Genomic DNA, 26175 nt, shown 5'->3' with positions numbered 1-26175 from the left:
CAGCCATGGGTGTTTAATTGAAAGGTAGAAATACCCATAGTGTCTCCAAAAGATGCTGGAATCACACAGCCCCGAGTCCAAAAGCCAAGATTATATCCCCAGAACAGGTGCAGAAAAGACAGTAGCAACTTGGCTCCATTGCCCCACCAATGCCCCTTAACCCTAACAAGGAGGCACCCCTGAGTAGATTATTATTCCTATTTATTTGTATTGTGGTAGCATCTCGGGGCAACAATCAGGGATCAGGACCTCTTTGCACAAGGCACTGTACAAACATGTAACAAAGAGCCGGTTCCTGCCCTGTAGCATTTACAGTCTAAGGACAACTGTGCAGCTGAACCTCCAAGGGCCATTAGAGCTGTCTGACTGATGGAAATGGGGCAGGGAAGAGAAGCCACCTTTTAAATACATTGTAACAGCTTTATTATTTCATAGGAGCTGCCAAACCAGACCAGAGCAATGGTCCACCTAGGTCAGTGTCCCTGTCTCTTGGTGATTCAAAGGAAAGTTATTGCCCTCTGTAACCCCTCCTGCCCTCAGCACCAGGAAATGCACCCAGTATAATGTAATAATAAAACCATGAAGAGGATTAATGAATTTATTTTATGGTGCCAGCTGTGTGCTAGGCACTCATTTTGCTGGGAAGGAGGAGGGGAAATCTTTCCCTGCTCTTAACAGGAGTGAGGGGACCCTTGTCATTTTAGCCTGGATGGTGTTAGCGCGACTCTGATTCATAGAAACGTCAGATCTTTTGCCTCCATGCTGCCTGCAGCAGTGAGTTCCGCAGGTTAACAGAAATCCCGCGCTGTTTATAACGTGCCCCGTCCATCCCCACTCTGTGCCCCTATAGAATGCTTGGCCTTTTAATGCCAAGCGGCCCCTAGGAGTAGGTTATTATGGGATGGAGTCATGCCCAGCCCCACCGCAGATAGCTGCTAGGCTTGGCTCAGCCTGGGGCTGGAGTAGAGGAGGTAGGAGCCTTCGGAGCAAGACACAGAGGGCTCCAGGGGAGGAGGGAGGGCCAAGCGCAGCAGAAGGGGGAGCTGGGGACGGGGGGGGCGGAATGGGGCGCACAGGGAGTTAATCACAGAACCCCAGCCCCACCTCGTGGAAACCCCTGCACATTTCAGACTGGGCTCTCTCCACTCCCATCCCATCCCATCCGGACCGGTACCGGCTCCCCGCATCTCCACCCGGACCGGTACGAGTTCCCCGTCCCCATCCGGGCCGGTACCGGCTCCCTCTATCCCCATCCGGACCGGAACCTGCTCCTCCATATCCATCCGGACCGGTACCTGCCACTGCTATCCCCACCCGGACCGGCATCTGCTCCTCCCATCACATCGGGATCGTACCTGCTCCCCATCCCGCCGGGACCGGGACCGGGACCGGTGCCGGCTTCCCCCATCGCTAGTCGGGCCTGTTCCTGCTCCCCGCACCCCCTGTTCGCCTCTCAGAGACCCTCGTTCCCCACTTGCTCAATGCTCAGTCCCTGAGCGGAGAGAGCGAAACACGCCCCCTTCCCACACCGGCAAAGGCAAGAGACCCGGAGAGCCAGACAAAGAAACTCTCCTGAACCCCCCGCCCCTCCTTCCTCTCTCCTCCATCATCTCCTTTCCCCGGCACCCACCCCCCAGCACCCACCCCAACACCCCTCTCCTCCCCCAGCACCCACCTCTCTCCTCCCTACAGCACCCACCACCCACCCCGGAACCCCTCTCCTCCCCCAGCATCCACCTCTCTCCTCCCCCAGCACCCACCTCTCTCCTCCCTACAGCACCCACCACCCACCCCGGAACCCCTCTCCTCCCCCAGCACCCACCTCTCTCCTCCCCCAGCACCCACCTCTCTCCTCCCCACAGCACCCACCACCCACCCCGGAACCCCTCTCCTCCCCCAGCACCCACCTCTCTCCTCCCCCAGCACCCACCTCTCTCCTCCCCACAGCACCCACCACCCACCCCGGAACCCCTCTCCTCCCCACAGCACCCACCTCTCTCCTCCCCACAGCACCCACCACCCACCCCGGAACCCCTCTCCTCCCCCAGCACCCACCTCTCTCCTCCCCCAGCACCCACCTCTCTCCTCCCCCCAGCACCCACCACCCACCCCGGAACCCCTCTCCTCCCCCAGCACCCACCCCCAGCACCCACCCTGGCACCCCTCTCCACCCCTAGCACCCACCCCGGCACCCTGTCCCCTCCAGCAAGGAGCACCCCCTTTCCGCCGGGCAGTCGACCCCCCTGCAAGCAGCCCAGCGCCCACCCGTGCCTCCCGAGCGCCCGTCCCGGAGCCCGCTCCCCGGCGGCAGGCGGCGGGGAGCCGGGCAGGGCGCGGAGCTGCTTACCCGGTCTCCTCCTCCTCGAGCTCCGAGATGTCCACGAAGATGAGGAAGCCCACGAGCAGGGTGAGTAGCGCCAGCGCCCAGCTCCGGCACGGCAGCTGCATGGCTCCTGGCCGGGGGCGGGGGGCGGCTGGCTGGGGAGCCGCGCTGGGGTCCTGGGCGGAGCCCCCCGGGAGGGCCAGCGGCTCGGGGGCTCGCCCGAGAAACGCCCTCACCCGCTGCCCGACTCGCCGGGTTCGCTCCTTCTTCGCCCTTCCCCGCAGCCCGGGGGTGGGCAGGGGCTGCTGGCAGAGCCCGGTCCCCTCTTTGCAAAGGAGCAGGAGAGAGCTTTTTCCACCCTCCCTGACACTGATAGAGGGAGGGAGGGAAGGAGACAGAGGCTGGGAAATGTATCCCCCTCCTCCCTCCCTCCCCCCCTCAAAGTTTGTCTGACACACAGACCGGCACCTGGGGACAGCAGTGGGAGCAGCTCCTGCCTGCACTCCCCTCACACAGACAAGGGCAGGTGGGCAGAGGCAAATGCTTTGTAACATCCCCCCCTTCTCAAGTGTGGGGCAGATCCATTGCCAGCACTGGGCACACTCCTCCTATGACATCGGAGGTGCTATACCCTGGCATAGGCAGAACCTTTGGCCTCTCCTTATGGACCCATGTGAGATCTACCATGTGCAGAAGATGGACTTAGTATGATTAAAACTTACCCCTGCCCAGGGGGTGTGGTGAACCTTCATTTATTAATGTCTGCTAAGCGCTAGGAGATCCTCAGATGAAAGGCGCTATATGTCATGGACCAGCACCCCATTGCACAGGGGTCCAAATTTTATAGCCAAGCCCTCTAGATTTGTACTGGCAAAAATGCCCATGGAAGTATTTTGCACCTACAAAATGATGTGTGCCCCAGCCTTCCTGTGTACACAATCTGCACACGTAAATACAGGTGTTGGAGGAATTTTTGCAGGTCAATTGCTTATGCATGTATTGGAGGGAGTGCCAGCTGGTAGCAGGTTTGTCCCTCTACGAACAAAACATACTCTTAATAATGATGATTATTATAATCACATTGCTTACAGTAGTGATTGTACCTTTCCACTTCTTGTATAATGTATACATTAAATGGGGTCCTTTGGGGTAGAAAGCACTATATAAAAATAAATAATATAAGATTAATTGTTAACATTCCTTATTAGTATTAATATATAACATGGGGAAAATAAGTATTTGAAAATTGGGATGCTGCTTTTGTAATAATAAAATATTGTCCTGCTGTGACTCAATCTCACTAGAGTTACATCAGGGATTAATTTGGCCCATTGTGTTTACCAGCAAAGGCACACAATAGTCTTACTTCCCAGAGACCTGTCACACTCCTAGCCCCAGTAACTTGCTGCGAGCTACAGCCAGAATCTTAGTTTCTATGCTGGAGAGAAATGGCTGCTGGGGTCAGAGCTGCAATTTCTTTCACTGGCAGGGTTGTGATGGTGTGTGTGTGTGTGACAGGGTGGGAGGAGGGAAAAAGGAGGAGGGGTTGGACCAGAGAATGACCCAGGAGGTTCTTGCCTTCTAGCCTTATCATTGATGAGGCTATGATTCCAGGATGGATCCTGCCATGGAGATAAAGGGCCAATAATGCAATGGGGTTAGCCAAGGCCAAGCTGGCCTGCTGTGTCCAAACCCAGGCTTGTTACAATTGAGCTAAAGGTTGCTGGACAGAACAGTGAATTATCTGGTGTAATACATGCCACCAAACTGGAGAGGTATGCAGTGGATTATAATGCAGCAGATAGGAGAGGCACAGATGGGATGGGAGGGGAAGGGAGGGAGAGAGAGAGACTAATTGCTTACATATTTAAAACAGCATCTTTAGCCTGAATAGGCGGACTATTAAGCAAAACAGGGCTATTAAATGGGCCACTTGGAGAACTGCCATTTTCTATTCTACACTCAGTTTTGTACTGGTATAGCTATGTTGAGTAGGGGTGTGATTTTTTATTATTATAGATATTCTGGTACAAATCCAGATGTGGATGTAGTTATATGGGACTGAGATACACTGATAAAACACGTCTACCACTATAAGTGCACCCACACTGAGTGTATGTGGAGGGTTGTACCAATATAACTACACCAGTATAGTTAAAGTGGCACAATATTTTGTGGGTAGCCAGGGGTGTAGTGTGGTGTGTTCCCCTAGTACTAGATGCCAGTATGAAAGAGGTGCGGGGGTCTTTTGTACCTGTTGCCCTTTCATAGCCTCCTGTGGGAGCTGGGTTTTTGAAATTTAATATAATTGTAAATAGGGGAAACAAACCATCAGGGACTGTGAATTTATAGGTTAAAATACAGCATAGGCCAGTCCAGTACAATTACACTGTGCCTCTGTATATACTAGAGCATATCCAGTAGATTTAGAGTCTGTATCCAGTATTCAGAATGGAGCATAGCAAGAGCTTTGGGTTTAATTAGATATTGTGGAAGTGGAAACAGCTCCATAATTTCCCCTCTGCAGTAATCCAGAAAAAAAGGCTTGTTTTCCTTCCAATTTCCATTTCCTCAGCTTCTCTGCTCACCACATCTTGAGGCTCCACAGGAAATGGGCAGCGTGGCCAGCCTCACGAATAGGCTGTAGAGTGTGCGGTGAGGAAGGGCTTTGAGAAGGAGGCTGGATAGTGAGATGGCTGGCATCTGGGATTCCTAGGAGGAAGAGGAGTGGCGCTCTCATCCTGTGACTCTTGGGAACACCACACAATCGGCACTTTCCCCTGCTATGTGAATCTCTAGTGGTACAGAAGTTCTGCTCCTCAGGGTCCCTGCCTGCTCCACCCCAGATGGTGCTTCAGTCCCTTCTGTCTGATCCTTCTGTTTAGAGTGTGCCAGCCACATTGGCTAAATATCAGAACAGCCTCAGAGCGGTCTGGGCAGGAGGGCAGGATTCTATGCTCTGCCTGTGGCAGGAGTCATACTCCATAGGCTGTTTGTCTGTCCGGGTGAGGACTTTATTAGGAAATGGGGCTTGTTGGCTGGAGAGTCATCCCTTCTGCTAAGGAGAGACTTGTGTAAATAGATGCCTGCTCTGGGTCTTGATCCACCTGCCATTAAGTCCGTCAGTGGGAGCCCTGCCATTGACTGCAATGGAAACAAGATCAGGCCCTGAAGGAGGCACGCCGTGAGTTGAGTTTGATGTCCTATACCAGAGAGCTCCATAGTTAGGTTCTTCCACAGAGAACACTGTAGAATCTTGCTCTTGGTGCCATCAGCTGCCTCATGCCTATTGGTGGAGTGTTCTTGGAGCACTGCAGAGGGAAAGACCTTATATAGGTGATCAGGCATTGGCTATGAGGACCAGAACCTTGAATTTGATCCAGTATTGGAGGGGGAGCCAATGTCCTGGGTGAAGGATGGTGTCTGGCTCCCTTGACTTGGTGTCAAGTCCAGCCTTGAATATAGGCACAAAATCAGTATAACACATACAGACCATAGTACAATATATTTCAGCCTGCACACAGTCCTTCTGGAGGAGTCTGAGACTCTCCCATAAAGGATGGTGCAAGATTTGGGTTTAACACACCCTATTTTGCTAATATGCTATTTATCCCAAAGTGCGTCACAAACAATGGGCCTGATTCTGCAGCTCTTGGTCACACTGTATATTGAAGCCACTGGGACTATTCCCCACTTAAAATTAAACAGGTGCACAAATGTGGCAGGGCCTCAATTTTATATCTCCTCTACAAGACAGGTTGCAGGAAGATTAGAGTAAACTGTGGAAACAGTCCGTAAAGGAAGAGTAATATGTTCTGAAATAGAATAAAAGACTATTATATCGTCTTGCCTCTGGTAATTTGGAGAATAATTCTCCACTCATAGAATTCTGCACTAAATACTGGGAGTACTGAAAAAAAAATCTTTGCATAGTGGCAAAAGCAAGTTCTTTATGCAATGTTGCATTCTCTGCTTTGAAGGCAAGGAAAAGAAAGGAAAGACACTTTTACATTTCCTTTTGACCTTTTATAAATATCAGTTTGTACTAACCAAATTCCCATACAATAGCTCCAAGGATTCAAGAAATAACAGTTAACTCTCTAGGGACATTAGAATCATAGAATATCAGGGTTGGAAGGGACCTCAGGAGGTCATCTAGTCCAACCCCATGCTCAAAGCAGGACCAATCCCCAACTAAATCATCCCAGCCAGGACTTTGTCAAGCCTGACCTTAAAAACCTTTAAGGAAGAAGATTCCACCACCTCTCTAGGTAACCCATTCCAGGGCTTCACCACCCTCCTAGTGAAAAAGTTTTTCCTAATATTCAATCTAAACCTCCCCCACTGCAACTTGAGACCATTACTCCTTGTTCTGTCATCTGCTACCACTGAGAACAGTCTAGAGCCATCCTATTTGGAACCCCCTTTCAGGTAGTTGAAGGCAGCTATCAAATCCCCCCCTCATTCTTCTCTTCTGCAGACTAAATAATCCCAGTTCCCTCAGCCTCTCCTCATAAGTCATGTGCTCCAGCCCCCTCATCATTTTTGTTGCCCTCCGCTGGACGCGTTCCAATTTTTCCACATCCTTCTTGTAGTGTGGGGCCCAAAACTGGACACAGTACTCCAGATGAGGCCTCACCAATTCCAAATAGAGGGGAATGATCATGTCCCTCGATCTGCTGGCAATGCTCCTACTTATACAGCCCAAAATGCCGTTAGCCTTCTTGGCAACAAGGGCACACTGTTGACCCATATCCAGCTTCTTGTCCACTCTAACCCCTAGATCCTTTTCTGCGGAACTGCTGCCTAGCTGCTCGGTCCCTAGTCTGTAATGGTGCATGGGATTCTTCCGTCCTAAATGCAGGACTCTGCACTTGTCCTTGTTGAACCTCATCAGATTTCTTTTGGCGCAATCCTCTAATTTGTCTAGGTCCTTTTTTATCCTATCCCTACCCTCCAGTGTATCTACCACTCCTCCCAGTTTAGTGTCATCTGCAAACTTGCTGAGGGTGCAATCCACAACTTGAGGAGGCATGGTGGATTTAGAATGCAGATATTAAATGACAACTTGAGGAGAGAGAGTGGATTTAGAATGCAGATATGAAAGACACAGATGTGTAGAGAGAGCAGAAGTTCTACATATTTAAAACCAAGTCTTTAACCTGAGCAGGAGGCACCATTAAGCCAAGCAGTGGCATCCTGAACTGGCAGGGGAGGGACAGACAAAATGATCTAATAGTGTCTTCTGCGATATGATGAATGATAAGTCCTTGTGCAGTGAGACCTTTCTCCTTCAAATTTGCAAAGCTGTAAAATGCACATAACCTTTATCACAGCTGTCAGTCCCAAATGAACAAAGTTTACAGTCCATTTTATACAGCTAAACAGTGTGGTGACATGACAAACAGGCGTGACAAATGGAAGCCTATATTAACCACGGCCACAACCTTTCATAGCCTCATTATCAACACTATAACCTGCCTACAGGCGCTTCCTCCAGTGAAAGCCTCAGGCCTCCTGAAAAAGTGAAACATCTCCCACAGGCCAGGAAGTGTCTGTTCCTCCTCAGCAAGTTCATTAGCAGGAAGCAGCATTGCAGATTTGGCAAGGTTCAGTGTCCCCAATCTTCTCCTGAAGGCTCTTGTCATACATAGCAGAGCCCACTTCTGCATAAACCCCACTCTTGCAGAATTGCAGCCGTGTAGTCTGTATCCGCAAAAAGAAAAGGAGTACTTGTGGCACCTTAGCGACTAACAAATTTATTTGAGCATGAGCTTTCGTGAGCTACAGTTCACTTCATCGATGCAGAAAGAATCCATTGCATCTTTGGTTGGCGAATGGATCTACATCTAATTATGCCTAAGCAGCCCTACAGTGAGCAGAGCAAGGCACTGGGAACCAGGACACCTCGGTTCTTTTCCCAGATCTGTTTGACTTTAGACAAAGTCACTCAAACTGTGCCTCAGTTTAACTATATGCAAAACAACACTTACCTACCTCACAGAGATACTGTGCTGCTTGCAAAGTGCTTTGAGATCATTGGATGACTTGGCTCATGGGTCTAGAAGTGTGTTTTTCACTTAAGAGGCAAGACATATCGAGCCAGATTCTCAGTTGTGGTAATCTGATGTAGGTTAAAATCAAGGGAACAGGGTTGATTTATTCCAGTTTAGGATCTGGCCCTCTAAATTCCACTTTTTGGATGAACCATTCAAGAGAGAAATATTTATATCTGGTTCACTGGGCTGGAGCAAATGATCCTCACTGTCTTGGGATGGAGAGTGTAAAGTATCAATGTACTCCTCTTCCCAGTGTTTATTGTCCTCAGGAGTCGACCTCTGCCATATTCTGTATACCTAGAGCTGTGCAACAGCAGCGAAGATCCTCATTTTGGCACAAAATAAATGGAGAGCACAAAATTAAATTGTATTAATTTCAAGCTCTATTAGGATTTTCTGGAAGTAAAAATCAATAGCAAAGGACGGAATCAGTAGGGAATGTGACATGATTTTCCCAGCTTCTGAGAGGGAATTGTAAACAATGAAGAGACAACAAAATACACAACTATAAAAATGTACCAATTTCTCTGATGGGGAAAAAGAGAAAATAAAAAGCCTGCATAAACAGCCACTTGACTGTTGTTTGGCATGAATGTCCAAAACAGATAATTGTCCATTATTCTCCTTTGTTTTTTCTCTCCCATAGGAAATTGCAAAATGGGGTGATCCATCCCAACATTTCATTGTGTACAACTCACTATTGTCAGAGTGAAATGTTTGATATAAAACAAGAATAATCTTTCTTTTTATTATTATTTTTTTTCTGGTCAGATAAACTGTTTTAGATGAATAAAAAAACTACGTTGCAATGATATTGACAATTTGCATGTGAAAAGCTTTCCACCTGGTAACAAAAACAATTTTTTCAGTTGTGCCACCACTAGTCACAAGAGATAAGGTCCTTCCTCCTCCCCCTCAATTAGACACGCACAAAAAACTGAAAAGGTAGAAAACGTGTGACAATTGTACCTCCTGTTATCTGAGACTGGTGCTAATGTAGTGATATTTCCAAATGCATCTGCACAGCTGGCACTGTATCCAATCCGTTATAGCCTGGCAGTTTGTGCATCTCTAACAGGGCACCTCCAATTTGGGAAGGTGGAACATAGCTGAGTACTGTCGGATGTCAAGTTTTTAAATGCAGCGTTAATGGCATTTGGCTGAAATCCCCAGATTTGCATTGCCCCTCTTCGTTGCTGTCAAGCTTTGGTGGATTATCAAACCACTAGGTGGCAGTGTGTGTATGTAGCGGGTGGGGAGCATTCTCTCAGGGGGGCCATGCACTTGGGAATGTTTTGATCATGCTTGATGAGCACAGGGTCACAGAGGTGCCCAAGGCAGTGAGAAAGAGAAGGAAACAAGCGGGAGGAGGCTTTAACTTTAAAGAATGTTGGTTCTTGCTGCGTTTTCATCGACCCTTGTAAACCTCCACAGCCAAAGGGAGCAAATCCACTAAGTTCAAACCCAGTGTCAGCTTCACAGGCTCATGGAAGCAGTCAAAGAATTCCATAGAAATCTGCATTTGCAAATTTTCCTTACATAGAGCCAAACAAACAAACAAACAAAGGAATCTTTCATAGATCATGTTGCTGTAGAAAAGGCACAAGAGTTACCTGTTCTATTCCCTACTTACCCTGAGCCTACACACTTCAGCCTTATTCTTGTCTATGGCTTTGTCTACATTACCAAGTTTTGTGGCCAAAAACTGCCTTTTGGCGACAAAACAGTGAGAGCGTACACACTGCAATGAGACTTTTGTGGGGAAAAACGCCTGGTGTTGGCGACAAAAAACTTCCACTCCATGAGAGACTCTTTTCTTTTCCCCTCCCTTTATTGCTGACAAAGAACCAGTGTAGACACTGCTGTTTGTTTTGTCGACAGAACTGGCTTCCACCAGTATCCCACAATGCTTGCCTGATTGCTCTGCTCAGTGTTTTGATCTCTGCGGGCATGCGCCCCTCCCCTTTCAAAGCTGCGGGAAATATCTGACAGCTGAGGGTGCTGTTCCGTTTGGGGAACAAAGAGAAAATCATTGGAATGCCCGTGTTTTGCCCTGCACTAGGAAGGCAGCGGCAGGCAGATTGCTGTCTCAGGGAGGGTGGGAGGAGAGACCGCTGCACTGCTTTGACATTCCTCAGCATGGAGAGCTTCCAGAGCTACTCATGATGCTGCTCCCGGCAGCTGCGGAGGCTGTGGGAGAACCGGGAGGGAATCCTCGCAAGATGCGCAGTGATCACCTCCACTTTCCCACAACACTGCACTGTGGGATACATAGCCACAATGCATGGCTCACCCGGTTGATGATGGTGCCCACTATGTGGACATGATCTGTCGACAGAGGGAGCAAGTGTGAACACCCTTTGGCAATTTTTCTTTTGTCGACTTTTGGGTGTCAACATTAAGTTTTGTCGACAAATCTTGGTAGTGTAGACAAAGCCTGTGTTACAACTGGAGGTGTGACTGTCGCTCGCGTAGGCATGGAGTTGTACATATCCAGTGGGCCAGCCTGCTGATTTAGAAGTAAAACTCATTCATAAGAGCAATAACATATTGGTAACTTGCACTATAATGAAATTGGGCTAAACAAGACCGTATTTTCAATTAATCGGACTGGATTGTGTGTGTGTGTGTGTGTATAACACTGATATTTTCTATAGCCAACCTGCAGTGATTCAAATTTAACAGCACTTTGCACTAAATAAGCCCCAACTGGTTATTGTTTCTCCTTTACACTGATAGCTTTAAAGTGACTAGTTAACATAGAAGGGCTTCAGATACAAAATTCAGACCTGGATTTTGTCCTCAGCCCAGTTCAAAGCTGTTAGGATGTGATATTTCTCTTTGGCCTGATATTGTAATAAACCCTAATCATGATGTTTATGGCTGAGTTTCAAAAGCGCTACAGTTCAGGGGTATTTTTGGATTTGAAGCTCTTGTTCTGGCCTTTCTCTACTAGAAAGATTCCAGTAGTTCATCTTGTCCTGAATTTGGCAGAAACTCAGTCACTCTTTACAGCTGTGTTGAAAAGCAGGTCAGAAAACCTGACCTATAAGGAAAGATTTAAAAAAAACTGGCCATGTTTAGTCTTGAGAAGGACTAAGTGGGAGACCTGATAACAGTCACTTTTGGCCACATTTTCAAAAGAGTTCAGTATGTTGGATGCATGTAAGTCACAATGGGAGCAGTTGGGGCTGGGTACTTTTGAAAATCCTGCTGTCTTTTCAGGTGCCTAAATGGGAGCTGAGATAATTTTGAATATCTGGCTCTGCCATGGTACTGAGCCCCTGAAAACCCACTCCTTTGAACACCTGGTCTGTAGGTTTAGATGTCTACATTACCAGGGAAACAAACTTACATTCAGGTAATATCTACATCTGATTGTACTATGGTATTAGATCATTAGGGTTCTTTGTGGTCAGGAGTATGAATGATCAGTCTTCTGCCGGATTAAGCCTAGTACACAGAGATACCATCAGAGGGGAGCAATCAAAAGTAGCATTCATGGCAGGTTTAAATGATCTGTACAAATACAGAGTGGAGGGTGTGAGAGGGAGAAAGAGGGAGACTTCCTGACCTAGTGATTTATTTATGAAATTCCTAGAGCAGAGAAACGGCAGAAAGATCTTGAGGCTGCAGAGTGAGGTAAACAATGTGCCACAATATTTAGCAAACAATAACACAAGCTGCAGAAAGAAAAGGAGTACTTGTGGCCCCTTAGAGACTAACCAATTTATTTGAGTATAAGCTTTCGTGAGCTACAGCTCACTTCATCGGATGCAGAATACTCTATGGAGGGTGGAGATATACATCTCCTGCTTGGGAGGTTCGTGACTAAAGCCAGGGAACGGAGAATTTCAGTGTGGGGAAGCGGAAAGATTTCCCTTCCTTCTTTCTATGAATAAATCACAGCTGTGAGTCTTCTAAGAAATCCAGATCCTTGTTACCTACTTCCTAAAAAGTTCTGGCATCTCCCCTCCTGGTGCACACATCATCTCATGCCCTTTTGGTGTTCTGTCCTACCCACTCGTGGGCCTCCCTGTGGAATTTTGGACACTGATGCTCATCGACTTTATAGACATCTCTAAACTATCTGGGGAAAAGTCTCTATTGGGCGCAAGAGCCCTGAAAGAGGCATTTCACAATGAATTGCAGTCTCTGGAGCATGGCCTGGGGCCCAGTGAAGGAAGAATTACAGAGGATGAGTCTAAGGCACAGTACAAGAAAGGCACGAATCAATGTTTAATGGCATCAGTGGCAGATAAGACTTCTTTAGCCTGGAAATTTCTACTGAAGCTGGATGGAGAAGCAGACTGTACTAACTGCAGAGATATATTCACCAAGAAGCTAAGAAACCAATCCTGTGAGGGGCTGAACTCCCATATCTCCATAGGAGGGCATGTTATACTGGAGATATTGTACTGTTGTTGCTCTGGTGTAGCTAGCCACCAGTGTAAACACATTATACCAGAATTGCTCACCCCAGTTTCAAACCAGAGTAAGCCACACCAATTCCAGCCCTATATTACACCAGAGCTGCAACTGCACATCTGTATTTGGGGCTTGCACTGATGTAGCGCCATTCAGGCTTCCTGGACGGCTCTCAGCACTGACAGGTTTATTTGCATTCTGGCCTTCCAAGGAGTCTAGGTGGCTGTGCTCATCCAGGGGGGTGCCCCAACCTCATAATGATGCATCTGTGATTAAGGGTCTCTCAGGTGTGGAAGAAGGAAGTGAACTCCCACACAAACTTTCTGTGTTTGCCCACCAAGTTAGAGGATCCTTCACATTGGAGGAAATCATTACTAATTTGTCTATGCTGTCTTTTCTTGGTGCATAAACTGTTCAAAGCCAACCTAGCAGATACGGGAGAGAAGCCTTGTGAAAGGTGTTGCATAAGTGTATGACACCGTGTGGCCTACAAGGATAAGGAAGGAATGAACTGATGTCTTTGGATTCTTCCTGACTTGATTGACTAGATTGTTCATCTACTGGAATCTGCCTATGGGAAGACAAGTTTTTGCTCTGATAGAATCCAGAGTCACTCCTATGGATTGTATAATCTGTGTTGGAGCCAGGACAGACTTTTCTGTGTTCACACAGATGCCAAGTGATGCCAGAAGATTGAGCAACGATTTCACTGAGGTCAGAACTTCCAGCCAGGACCTGCCCATCAAAAACCAATAATCTAGGTATGTAAAGACTGTCAAGCCATTGTGACGAACATGTGCTGCGAACTACTGAGAATATTTTTGCAAACACACTGGGTACAGTTACTAGTCTGAAGGGAAGTACCCTGTATTGGTAGTTGTTTGGACCTACGACAAACCTGAGGAACCTCCAGAGGGAGGGATGAATGTCTATGTCTGTCAAGGTTCCTCCCCCACTCTGAACTCTAGGGTACAGATGTGAGGACCTGCATGAAAAACCTCCTAAGCTTATCTTTACCAGCTTAAGTCAAAACTTCCCCAAGGTTCAAAATATTCCACCCTTTGTCCTTGGATTGGCCGCTACCACCACCAAACTAATACTGGTTACTGGGGAAGAGCTGTTTGGACACGTCTTCCCCCCAAAATATTTCCCAAAACCTTGCACCCCACTTCCTGGACAAGGTTTGGTAAAAAGCCTCACCAATTTGCCTAGGTGACTACAGACCCAGACCCTTGGATCTTAAGAACAATGAACAATCCTCCCAACACTTGCACCCCCCCTTTCCTGGAAAATGTTGGATAAAAAGCCTCACCAATTTGCATAGGTGACCACAGACCCAAACCCTTGGATCTGAGAACAATGAAAAAGCATTCAGTTTTCTTACAAGAAGACTTTTAATAAAAATAGAAGTAAATAGAAATAAAGAAATCCCCCCTGTAAAATCAGGATGGTAGATACCCTACAGGGTAATTAGATTCAAAACATAGAGAACCCCTCTAGGCAAAACCTTAAGTTACAAAAAAGATACATAGGCAGAAATAGTTACTCTATTCAGCACAGTTCTTTTCTCAGCCATTTAAAGAAATCATACTCTAACACGTACCTAGCTAGATTACTTACTAAAAGTTCTAAGACTCCATTTGGTCTATCCCCGGCAAAGACAGAATATAGACAGACACACAGACCCTTTGTTTCTCTCCCTCCTCCCAGCTTTTGAAAGTATCTTGTCTCCTCTTTGGTCATTTTGGTCAGGTGCCAGCGAGGTTACCTTTAGCTTCTTAACCCTTTACAGGTGAGAGGAGCTTTCCCCTGGCCAGGAGGGATTTCAAAGGGGTTTACCCTTCCCTTTATATTTATGACAATGTCAAAATAGGCATCCTTCATGTCGAGAGTTATGAACCAAGTGTCTCTGTCTAGGGATGGGATTATTAATGCTAGGGTGACCATCCAAATCCTCAATTTGCAGATAAAGACATTGAGTTGCTGATGATTCAGGATGGGTCTCCATCTTCCCTTTTTTCTTGGTGATCAGGAAGTATCTGGAATGAAAACCCTTTCCTTGATGTTTATATGGCACCAGATCTACGGCTCTGCATCAGAAAAGGGAATCCACCTCTTGGATGAGTATCCCATCGTAAGAGCGGTCCCTAAAGAGGGAAGAGAGAGGAATTTGTCATGGTGCTAGCAGGCGCACTTCTCAACACCTCTGCCCAAAGCACAGGGTTGGCCTCGTTGCCCAATCCATGAAATGTTTCCTAAGCCTGAACTCCTGTGATTGCTGGGTGAGGCTGGGAAAAGAGCAGCAAATGGTACACTCCATGAAAAATGGCTTCTCCCAAGCAATAAAGGCACTGTTCGTGGTCATTGCTGACTGGAAAGGAGTAGGGGCATAATCTCTGTCCTGTATTGGGAAGGAAGGGGGTTCCCCAAGGGGAAGAGAAGTCCTCACATTCTAATTAGAAATTAATTCTAGGAAAACTAGAGCTAAATCTAACTAACAATAACTCTATTTACAATATTTGCAGGTTTGAAGACAGGATCAGCTTGGGATGCTGGAGCGTTCTGATTCAGACCATGCGGCAGTAGAGGACGAATGGGAGAGGTGATCTGTTCACATCACCCCTTTATGCCTTGGGTTTGGAGCATGAGGAGGAGAAGAACACAGGCCAGACCAATGGACATTGCTAGCAAGAATCCTATGGTCTCAGATGCAAGGAGCTCATGCATACTCCACAGTGTTACACACACAAAAATCAGCACTGGAAGAAGAACTAGGGAATCCACCCATTACAATTACTTTGACTTCAACTATAAATAGTACATCCTTATCTAAGGGCCTGACCCTGCCTTCCCTGTGCACCCAAAACTCCCACTGAAGTCAACTATGGCATTTTTAAAATAAAAACTCCTTTAGTTTTTAGAATTTCAGGACATGGGAACCCACATAATACCAAACTAACAAAAAAGCTTGGATGAAACAAACCACTAGATCGCACATAGACCTTCTCACCAGATTTCCAGCCCCGTTTTGCAAACTTGATGTCCCAATAACCTGACAAGTACTCGGAAAAATCAACGTAAAGGTCTTGACCTCAGCGAGTTTACACTGGAGCTGGATTTGATGCCTGGTCTTTGCATTCAATCAAACTCTTGAACCTTCTGAGGTTCACGCATTCCTAGTGGAAAAAAACCCCTCCATTTATACATGGAAAAGTAGTGATCAATCAACTTTTATCGCTCCAGCTTTCATTACAGCAGCTTAGAACAATAGAATAAAAGCACGTAATGAAAACATTGTAAAAATGTAATAAAAACACACAATCCTTGACTGTGCAAGCTTTGCTGTTTTAGCACATCTTGGGGAACTGCACAGGAGAGGGCAGTCCAGTCTTCTGGTGTGCTGCCAGTAACCTCCATAACACTACATCACACTCTTTCCACTCCGGGAATTGTGCCGATTTAAACCACAGGAGTTATGGGAGACTTTCACAATGTTTAGATGCAGCAAATACCTGAAAGGTCTCTGGATGGGTTTTGTCATCTTGGCATGGAAAGTTAGGTGGGAAAATCGCTTGAGAACAGCCTCTCTCGTTGTACCACGGAGCTTCCTGGAAATAGCAAGGAGAGAAAAGATAGGTTCAGTTTGGGATTTGGAAGAAAGTTAAGGGAGGTGTGGGTGGTCATGATGTTCTTAAACAATTTGACCTGTCCAGACCCATCTCTAATTTAAACTTTTTGGACCAGATTCAGCCTAGATATGAATAGACTCAACTCCCAAAGTACCTGCCAAAGGCTGGATTTGGCTCTTCGTGGCTGCCTAGTATCACAAAGGTGCCACCCTGTTTGCTTTCAAGAGATTATTTCATCTAATCTAATCTAATAATAGAATATCAGGGTTGGAAGAGACCTCAGGAGGTCATCTACTCCAACCCCCGGCTCAAAGCAGGACCAACCCCAACACCAGTCCATGAAGCACAATGGTATATGAGCACCTAACTATCCCTTCTCCGGCTCTCATTATTATAATATTCTGGTTCCAGAATTAATCCTTTCCCACATACATTTTCAGTTTGGAAAAAAAAAAAGTAGGAAATATCTCCCAGGATGGGAAAATCTCATTAATTTACCCCACCCCCATGTGGTGTGTTCATGCCCATGTCTCTTTTCACAGTGATAAATAAATCTAGGCAGTGATTTTACTGTCAGTTCGAAGAGGCCCAGAGAGTTTGCCTTTTATTTTAATAATTAACAATTAATGTTTTCACCTTCAAAATGTTTCACAAACATTAAAGAAGCACTATGAATTTAACAGTCACTCTCTGATTTGAATATTTTTTTGCCTGTTATTACAAGTAACACCTCAGATGACTGGACTGTAAGAGGTTAAAGAAAATATTATTCTTGATTTTGTTTGCTTTTGACAACAGTTTGAGCATAAACATTTCCACTGCTTCTGTGGAACAGTCAATCGCCGCCCCCCGCCCCTTGTTTGTGTGGCTCTTTTTAATGGAAAAAACGGAAAGAGAGAAATTTAAAACAAGTTGAAGTCACTGGAGTTGCCCCATTTACCCCAGCTCTGAATTTAGCCCGATGGAATTTTATTGTTTCTTTATCTACTGGAAAGAATGTTTAAAAGTTTAATTGGCATATAACGAGATAACTATAACAAGTTAATTAGTTCTCAATTACGTTGCATTTGCCATACGTTCTGAGCGTGCTCTTAGCAATTAAGGACACCTAATGAACTTGCTATAGTGATTGGGTTTACCATGTTAAGAAAACTAAACTAAAATACAGATATAAAAAATAACGCACACACATATTTTTATAGCACATTAGAAGCAAAGCATGGTCTAGTAAGAATGGACTTACACCTCCAGGGCTGCTGCAGATTCTATAAGGGATATGGCTCGTAAATTTACTCTGGCACACCCAGTCAAATCTGCTATGAACCAGCTGGCTTTCAAGATGGGCCTTGCTGGAAAAAGTTTTCCTGGGAGCAATATGAGAATTTCAAAGGAAGACGAGAGGAAAGGAATCAAAGTTGCATGATAATGTCAATCAGTCATTCACCATAGCTGTAAAATAACATAGTTCAGATCACTAAGGCAATTGATTGTGTTGCGGTGAACTGAAGATCTACTGTGTGACAACAGAAGCTGCAGTGGGTGAAGGAAAAGGGTTAAATGCCCTTCAAAGATCATTTAGCCAGGTGAGTACATGGAGATCAATTTCTCTCTGTGCCTAGAGTCCCACTCTTTTGAACACTCTGTGCAATTAAAGTACCACACTGAGTAGGCATTGGAAGAAAAAAAAATTTCCAAACTAATTTACATTTTAATGAATTTTTAATTGAACCAAAATCTGTTGTTTCTGTTTAAAGATGCAGTGTTGACTTTGTGGTCTATGCTGCTGAGAGCCAAGTGGGATCTTAATGTGATAAAAACAATGATAATGCAAAGCTTAATTAGGTTTGAGAGCCTGTCTGGTAAAGCAGCACGGAATATGGGAATAAAAGCGTTACCCTCTGATGATACTGAATTTAGAAAGTGGGAGGCTGGGACAGGATCTGCACTGCTGGGACTAGCTGGGATTACATGTGAAATGACAGCCAGTGTTGCTCATGTGCACTGGGATCAACAGATCTGGAGCTGGACAGAAACCTGGCCCGGGGGCTTACAGGTGTTAAGACTTTTCTGCTGTGCTTTGATCAGAGCTCATCCATTAGGGTCAAGTAGTTTTATCCCATGTGATCAGTGTCCTTTGACTGTAGGGTCTTCTGACCACCTTCAGTCAGATCCAAACATTTGGGATAGCCAGCTTCTGAACTTGAGTGTGGATTTTCAAATGGCCTCTGTTTATAACGGGCTGAACCAAAACTTGACATCCCAACATTTCCACCCTTTCCAGGCCTGGAACTGAATTTTGCAGGCATGGGACCATTTCTAGTTTCTGTGTCTTATTGGAACAATCCCCCAGAACAATAAATGCTCTTACCCCTCATATGGCTGCTGAATGGAGAAGACCCTCTGGCCTGTAGTGAAGGCCAAAGACAGACACTTGAGATGGATCTGGACTATAAAGTTTGAATCTACATCTGGAGCCAAACTTCCCCAAAATCAGGCGCTAGAGAAGAGGGCACGTGATTTCATTTTAAAAATGGCAGCATGCAGGGATTTCTACAGAGTTTCACACTGGAGATAAGCAGCCAAAACCCAATATTCAAACACTCTCAGACTTTTAGCAGGCAGGGATGTGCATACATGTATAATCAAGTTCCAGATTTCACAACTGACCCCTCTCTTTATAGTGGTATGTAAGCAGGAGACACTCCATCTCTGTTTCTGACACATACGCACATTGGGTTAGGTACAAACTTACCCCCTGCTTCAGACTTATCTTTAGTGCTATCTTAAATTACAACAGATCAACCTCACTGTTTCAATCATGGTTGCTTGCAATCTTCTGTGTTTCTGGCTCAGAAAGGGATATTTTACTCCTTTTATATGCTTGGGTTGCAGCTAATAGGACCCACCAGGACTGGTTTCCAGGTGAGTCAGCAGAATAGCTTTGCATCTCCATGGAGGATTTCTAGCACATGATACCCTGTCACCTGGATCCAGCCAAAACACTAGATCTGAATATCCCAGAATTTTGGGGTCTGAAAGTTATGACTGGGAGTCCATCTTTACTGCCAACAAAGGTGCCAATTGTGGTGGCGCTTTTTGTCATTGCAAAACATAGTAGGCGGACCACTTAGGCCTTCTCTTAAGGGCCATCCTTTATTCTAATGTCCTACATCCCTCTAGGAAGCACTCTGTCCTGCATTTAGCAACATGCTATTCTGAAGTCATCATGCAAGGGAATCATACATTATGAAATTCATACATGAGTTTGTACAGTGTATGATTCTATACTATTAACAACACATTTGTGGCTTGCCATCCTGCATTTTTCATACCATCGTCCTTTTTGCCTGAATGTTGGTGATCATTTAACATCTGATCACTAGGCACTGTACTGAGAGTCACCAAACTCATCTCACACATGCCATCAAACAGCTATCAGGTGGCAATAACTTTTGTTCACTACTCAGGAGTTGGATTCACACTCACTGCTCCAAGGCTTGTAATAAAAATATCCTTTGTTTTGTGCACACTGGGAATGAAATGGGATGCAATCACACATGCATACATTTACAGAAGCTTAAAAACCCTGCTTCATTTTAACCTGGATCAAGTCCTCCCTTCCCCCCATCAGTTTTTTATACAAGTGTTGGAGGTTTGGAGATGTTGAACTTCGTAATATTAAGGACCTACCCCCATCTCCTAGTGTGTCTGCCTGGTCTATTGCTGTCTAGATTAGGCTTTGCTGCCCCTCTCTACAGCAGAATAATTAGGACAGAGGGATCTTCAAATCTTCTCCCACCTCCATGGATTTGGAAATTAGACCCCTCTCTGTCCTTTCCTCCTTTGCACCAGAACAAGTTTGCTATTGATCAGAGTGACAAATAAAGTGGTGTGAGCACAGCCCTTGGCCCGATCTTATCTCAGCAGAACTGGGACATTAGGAAATTAATGAAAGGGGAAAGAAATCGCTGGGAGTTTTGAATTTCAATCAGGGGCACCAAGACCCCAAAATCCGGGAGTATTAAGAGAGCTAATGTACTGAGGGCAGGAGCTCAGCTGGCTCCCACTTTCACACTAGACCTCACAGTAGGAACTTGGCTCATCTTCCTGTGCCAGACAATCAATACGCTTGTTGGGGGAGGCAGGGTGATTCTGCACTGTAGCAGGCATGCAGCAGAGAGAAACAGCTTTCCAGGATGAGTAGCTGGGGAGGGAAACATACTATGGCCTTGCTCAATTCCTTCTTGACTGGCCTGGTGAGTAGGGGGTCTGCTCCAGGCGGCCATGTGGAGATGGAAGCCAGGAGCCCTTATGCACACTGAGCCAGCAGGCCCTGTGCTTCATAGGGAATGGAGGTGTGATTGTACACTTGCACAAGCTATTCAAAGAGGGAAGAGGGCCTCCTTACATGTTTCCACCTGTCAGCCGGCTGCACAGGTGTCAAAACATCCACAGTCTTGCCCATGGGAAACAATGTCTTAAAATCCAAGAAACATCTGTTCAAAGGGTGTGAGATCTTGACACGTTTTTACAGAGATCCCCACCAGAGTCAGGGCACCTAATAGTTTCAAAATCTCCAAAGACTGGCCTGTAGTCATGTCTTACTCTTTCCTTCCTTCCTGCAAAGATGGCCCTTTAAGGAAATTTGCCCTTCTTTCTTCATCTACCTTTTCCTTCTCTTTTTCTGCCTCCTTCGCCTTCCTGGTTGATAGTGTGGGAAAGCTGCTGTCGAGTCAAAGGAGTGATTTTTTTCCATTTTGTTCTGACACTTCTGAGTTCCACGGTCATTCAGATCTCCCGAGGGAGTGAGTAGCCACAGTGAAAGCTCTGTCTCCTGCTCTCATGAGTCTCACCCTTCCAGCTGACAGGTCCTGAGGAATGTAGCAGTGAGGGGAGATCACTGTTGCAGAGGCAATTTCTTGAGTAGCTAGGGACAGTTCCCTGGAAGGCTTTGAAGAATAGGACCAAGACTTTGAATTTGACCCAGTATTCTGAGGGGGCATAGTGTAGTAAGCCAAGCATCTAGATAATGCACTCCTGATGATCCATGTTACAGCTGCTCACCTTCTTTAAGGGAAGTTTATTTTCATCCCTAGCCATGAACAAGTAATCCAGCCTGGAGGTTATGAAAGCGCGAAGGGCAAAGATTTGAGCTAGGTTCACGACTCTATTTCAGAGGCAGAAAGGGCCGAACATTCATTCTCAAACTCTGCCAGTGAGGTTTCACTCGTTGAAAGACGGGAAAAAAATGTTGTTTCTTAAATGCCCGATGAGAAAAAGTGGTCTGCTCACATTTATAGCCTATTTCTGGAATTAACACTGTGTGATGTGAGCATTTGACCTGGTGCTACAGGAGAGAATGGTCACTGATCCTTTAAGTAATTGTGTGCAAGATCTCATCTCTGGGTTTCAACTTCCCCACTGCATCAAGATCAAGATTCTTGTCCTTGCCCAAAGCCCGCCAAACTCTGCTCCTCCCTATTTACTTGCCCAGGCCTCTGCTCTCTGTGCTCTGCTAATGAGACCAGCTTGGGCTCACACTCTGTTTCTCCCATAGCCAATCTTTAGGCTTTCGTCCATAATGCTCCTCATGCATGGGACAGCCTTCCTGAACTGATCTGCAAGGCCCTCTCACGTTCAGATCTGATTAACCGTCAGATCAGAAGCTGTCAGTGGGAGCTGCGGCTCTGCAGCAGCACTCCCATTTTCATTCAACAGCAACCAGGTTTGAAAATTGTGGCTGAAGAGTCTTATTGACATGAACATGCCTATAGTTAGAAGAGGAAGGGCGGCCTTGTGGTTAATGCACGGCGCTAAGATTTATGGTCTCTCACGGACTTCCTGTGTGACCGTGGGAAAGTCACTTAGGCTATGTCTTCATTTGACCCAGGAGGTGTGATTACCAGCTCATGGAGACGTACCTGTTTTCATGCTGTCTGGAGTGGCTCACAAATGTGAGTACGTACCTCAGGGCAGACTGTCAAAGACAGGCCGGACACCCCAAATTGGTGGTATGTTCTATAAGCTGGGAATGGGCGACAGGGGATGGATCACTTGGTGATTACCTGTTTTGCTCATTCCCTCTGGGGCACCTGGCATTGGCCACTGACGGAAGACAGGATACTGGGCTAGATGGACCTTTGGTCTGACCCAGTATGGCTGCTCTTATGTTCTTATAATTAGATTTCACTAAGCCAGTAACAAATGTGAACTTCTGGATCACTAAACAGTCTTACCATGGGGTCACAGACAGTCCCCTGAGACTCTCCACCCTGTCTTGACACCCAAACTGTACTTGGTGATAAATGGTCACTTACACCAAAAATCACATAATATTCAGGTTGCTTCTGGGCCCAAGAGACCACTTATCCCAGATCAATTGGTACCCTAGATCTTTACACCAAAGACAACGCCTGTAGCCAATTCTGTAATAAACTATCCAAGGTTTATTAACTAGAAAAAAGGAATAATAGCGTTATTTACAGGTTAAAGCAAGCAGCTTCTGGGCCCAAGAGACCACTTATCCCAGATCAATTGGTACCCTAGATCTTTACACCAAAGACAACGCCTGTAGCCAATTCTGTAATAAACTATCCAAGGTTTATTAACTAGAAAAAAGGAATAATAGCGTTATTTACAGGTTAAAGCAAGCAAACATATACACACAAATGAGTTATCATCTAAATCCTAAGAGTGACATAGTTGTAGTGAGCTGTCAATTCAAAGTGTCTTTCAGGGCAGAGCCAGGAGATAACCCCTGGGAATCTCTGGCTTCAGTTTGGTTTCTCTGGCCCTGTGAGAATTCAAACAGCAAAGAGAAGAAAAATCTTCACATTACCTATTTTTATTTCCCTTTCCCAGCATTCAAAGCGATGGGAGGAGGCCTTTTATATGTAGTCCTCTATGGGTGTGATAGGGCCATTAACCAGTCCTTTATATTGCAACGTTCCTTCAGCTGGCCCTGATCTTGGATCGATCTACTAGATGCTACTGTGAATTAATCATTGAACTAAATAACGCAATTGGTGGAAGAACTCACACACAGCACAAATGCCTAAGGCTATGTCTACACTACAGGTTACGCTGGCATAATTTGTGTTGCTCAGGGGGGTGAATAAACCATCCTCGTGAACGACATAAAGTACGCCAGCATAAGCACTTGCCTGCACTCCCGCCATCATAGCTTCTGCTGCTCATGGCGGTGCGTCTTTGTGCCAACAGGAGAGCGGTGCTGCACATATAGACGTAGCCTCAGAGGGCAGAAATGTTTCTCCCAAGAATGGTTTTCAAGTGTTTTCCACCAGGGGTCGACAGCAGCTCTTTGAACAACAAAGCCCACGAACAAATAAAAATCGATACGTTCGAATCAAAACTTGAACTGAAACATGTCGCTGCTATACACACACACACAGATTGGCATGATAAGGCAAAGAACAAGATAGAATTATGCTTCCGAGGTGTTTAAAAGCTCGTCCCATTCAACAGGAGAGGCTCCCATTTGCAAAACATTTATTCAAGTCTTAATTGAAATAAATCCTTGAATGTAGCCACTCTATTGAGAGGCTGCACAATGGCCGTGGTCTCTTTAATCATGGTCCCATTCAGACACTAATCAGTAGAACATATGCAGGCGTGAGTGGTAGGAGTTGAGGACTTGCCCTGCCTGTGGTCTGTCTGTCTCTCTCCCTCCCTCTAATTAGGTGCCCCATTCAAATGCTAATCAGCAGCAACACCATGATCAAGGAACATAAGAGGGAGCATTTGGATGTCAGATCATTGCCTTGAGTATAGATCAATGGTTTCTGCTAGTCTCCGGGTCAGAGATTGGGACACTCCTCCTTGGGGCAGCCATTTTCTTTTCTAAGCACTGTTTGACTTGTCCCAGCAGTGAGTGGGGTGTCCCTGCCCAAGAGGCTGGAGTGGCTGAGGATTATTGCTGTACGTCCATTTCCTCTTCCTTCTGAAAACCGTTTGCCTAGGCATTCACACATACATACAGGCTGTGGAGCTATAGTCGTTGCCCAATCAGCAGATCAGCCATTGGAAAACCCAGACAAAACTGCCAAGGTTTGACTGATTTTGCGTCAGAAAACTCATGCAACCACTAAAGTTCATGTGGCTTACAGCTGAAACGGTGAATGTGCCTCAGGCTTTCCCCAAAGGTTTGCACCCCTGCCCCTCTCCCCCACATATTCCCCAAAGCTTCCAGTGAACCTGATCTGAGGGTTCCAGGTTTGAAACAAAACCCCAAACCAGACAAGTTTCATCTGGTTTGGGGGTTTGTGCTGAACATTTCTTCCAGCTCTGTTACCAGCTGATAGAAAATGCTCCTCAGATATCAGTGTATGAAGTGAGGATCCATACACATTGTGTGATTTAGACCCCTCTGAGATCTGTTTAGCTAGTCACACCCTGCAGCCAAAGCATCCAGAAGCTGCATCCCTCAGAAGCAAAATGGTTCCCTCAGCTCCCAGGCCCAAACGTGCTGGTTCAGTAGGGCAGGGATGAGAGTCTCAGGAACAGCGGTAAAGAGGTATTTTGAGAACAAAGGGGATTGAAAAGAGGCTGAGGGAAGAGAGATCACCACTCCCCCCAGTTTGCTACCTTCGGTCATTCAAGGAACTATTCCACTGCCCTCAGCCCTCTCCCTTCCCAAGTTCTAGTCTAATCATCTCTATTCTGTCCTATACAGGTTCTTCGGTCAGCCTCATCTCCTTCGTCTCTGAGCACCTTTCAGTAATGCATTAAGCAACAAGACTAACATGCTGGTTCCGTACCAAGCCCTGATTCCTCCCCGTTGTGAAGAGCGGGAGGGCAGAACACAAGCTCACCCCTCTCAATACGCTGGCCTGAGCACTGAGCGTCCAACCTGTGTGGACACAGAAATGTGGTTCATGAAACTCTTCTTATGGCAAGGGAATGATGACGCTGCTGTATTGCCAACACCAAATGTTCAAAGATCATGAGTCAGACTCACCAAAAATCACAAGATTGGCTTTAAAATCACGAGATATAAAAATAATAGATTTGGTGTTTCTTTTTATTTGCCTTCTGCTTTTTGAACCTTTCGGGTGCCCTGTGGTCACATTTTGAAGTTTTCTCCACAGCCATGAGGGCTAGAAACTTACTTTTTCTTTAAGAATGAAGACTGAAGTCATCACATGTCCACTTGACTCCAGGAGCTGGGGTTTTAAGGAAAACAATAAAGATTATGATATTCATGACAAAATCATGAGAGTTGGCAACACCGTAGCTGAGAGAACCCTATGCTGTGGGGGCTACCATTGGGGAGCTGCGTTCCAGCTCATTCCTTATTTTGTAAAAAATGCCTGCAGTGGGTTCTGGGTCACAGCCTGCTCTGTATGTGGGAAGAAAGTTGCTTGGCAATATTAACCTACCTCAGCAGAGTGCTGTGAATTACAAAAACGTGTGTAAAAGCACTTTGAGCTCCTGTGATGGGGTGCTCAGGTGATGTAGAATTACAATAATATTTCCCAATAAATTAGTATTATTTGTTCTTCCAGGATAGAATCCACCCACAACCCTTTCCCTATCCAAAGATGCCCCCTCAGTTTCTCTGTCCTAAAAAGAGGGAAAGAAAAACATCACTGGCTTCTAGTGAGTGAGGGATGAAATTAACCAAAGAACATTTGGGCCAAATGTAAGGAAATAGACAGTGGAATAGCCTCCTAAGGCATGCTGTGGGGACCCCTTTTTGCATCATTTGTAACTGGGG

The 26175-nt window shown here is 46.0% G+C and overlaps 1 protein-coding gene and 2 long non-coding RNA genes across 4 annotated transcripts in view; 1 reads left to right on the top strand and 2 right to left on the bottom strand.

Moving 5' to 3' along the window:
- ST8SIA2 (ST8 alpha-N-acetyl-neuraminide alpha-2,8-sialyltransferase 2) overlaps positions 1 to 2682 on the bottom strand; it is a 38642-nt gene extending 35960 nt beyond the window's left edge. Inside the window, exon 1 of the mRNA XM_073304211.2 lies at positions 2348 to 2682. Within this exon, the coding sequence (XP_073160312.2) occupies positions 2348 to 2448 (101 nt within the window). The 5' untranslated portion in view covers positions 2449 to 2682. The remainder of the gene's footprint in view (positions 1 to 2347) is intronic.
- On the top strand, positions 1808 to 18189 carry LOC140895054 (uncharacterized). 2 transcript variants are annotated; one of them, XR_012154053.2, is made up of 4 exons: positions 1808 to 2407; positions 13483 to 13571; positions 14777 to 14944; positions 15336 to 18189. It is a non-coding gene; the product is annotated as an uncharacterized LOC140895054 (long non-coding RNA). The 2 variants fall into 2 exon arrangements; XR_012154054.2 differs by having other exon boundaries at positions 14843 to 14944; positions 15336 to 18188.
- Positions 14524 to 25621, bottom strand: LOC144930927 (uncharacterized). The gene is made up of 3 exons (XR_013636443.1): positions 25568 to 25621; positions 16323 to 16418; positions 14524 to 14957 (listed from the first exon to the last, which is right to left on the bottom strand). It is a non-coding gene; the product is annotated as an uncharacterized LOC144930927 (long non-coding RNA).
- Positions 25622 to 26175: the final 554 nt, after the last annotated feature.

The sequence above is a fragment of the Lepidochelys kempii genome, chromosome 10 (assembly GCF_965140285.1).
Source record: "Lepidochelys kempii isolate rLepKem1 chromosome 10, rLepKem1.hap1, whole genome shotgun sequence".
Classification (NCBI taxonomy): domain Eukaryota; kingdom Metazoa; phylum Chordata; order Testudines; family Cheloniidae; genus Lepidochelys; species Lepidochelys kempii.
Note: the sequence above shows the minus strand (reverse complement) of the source record. Positions and strands in the feature narration are given on the sequence as shown.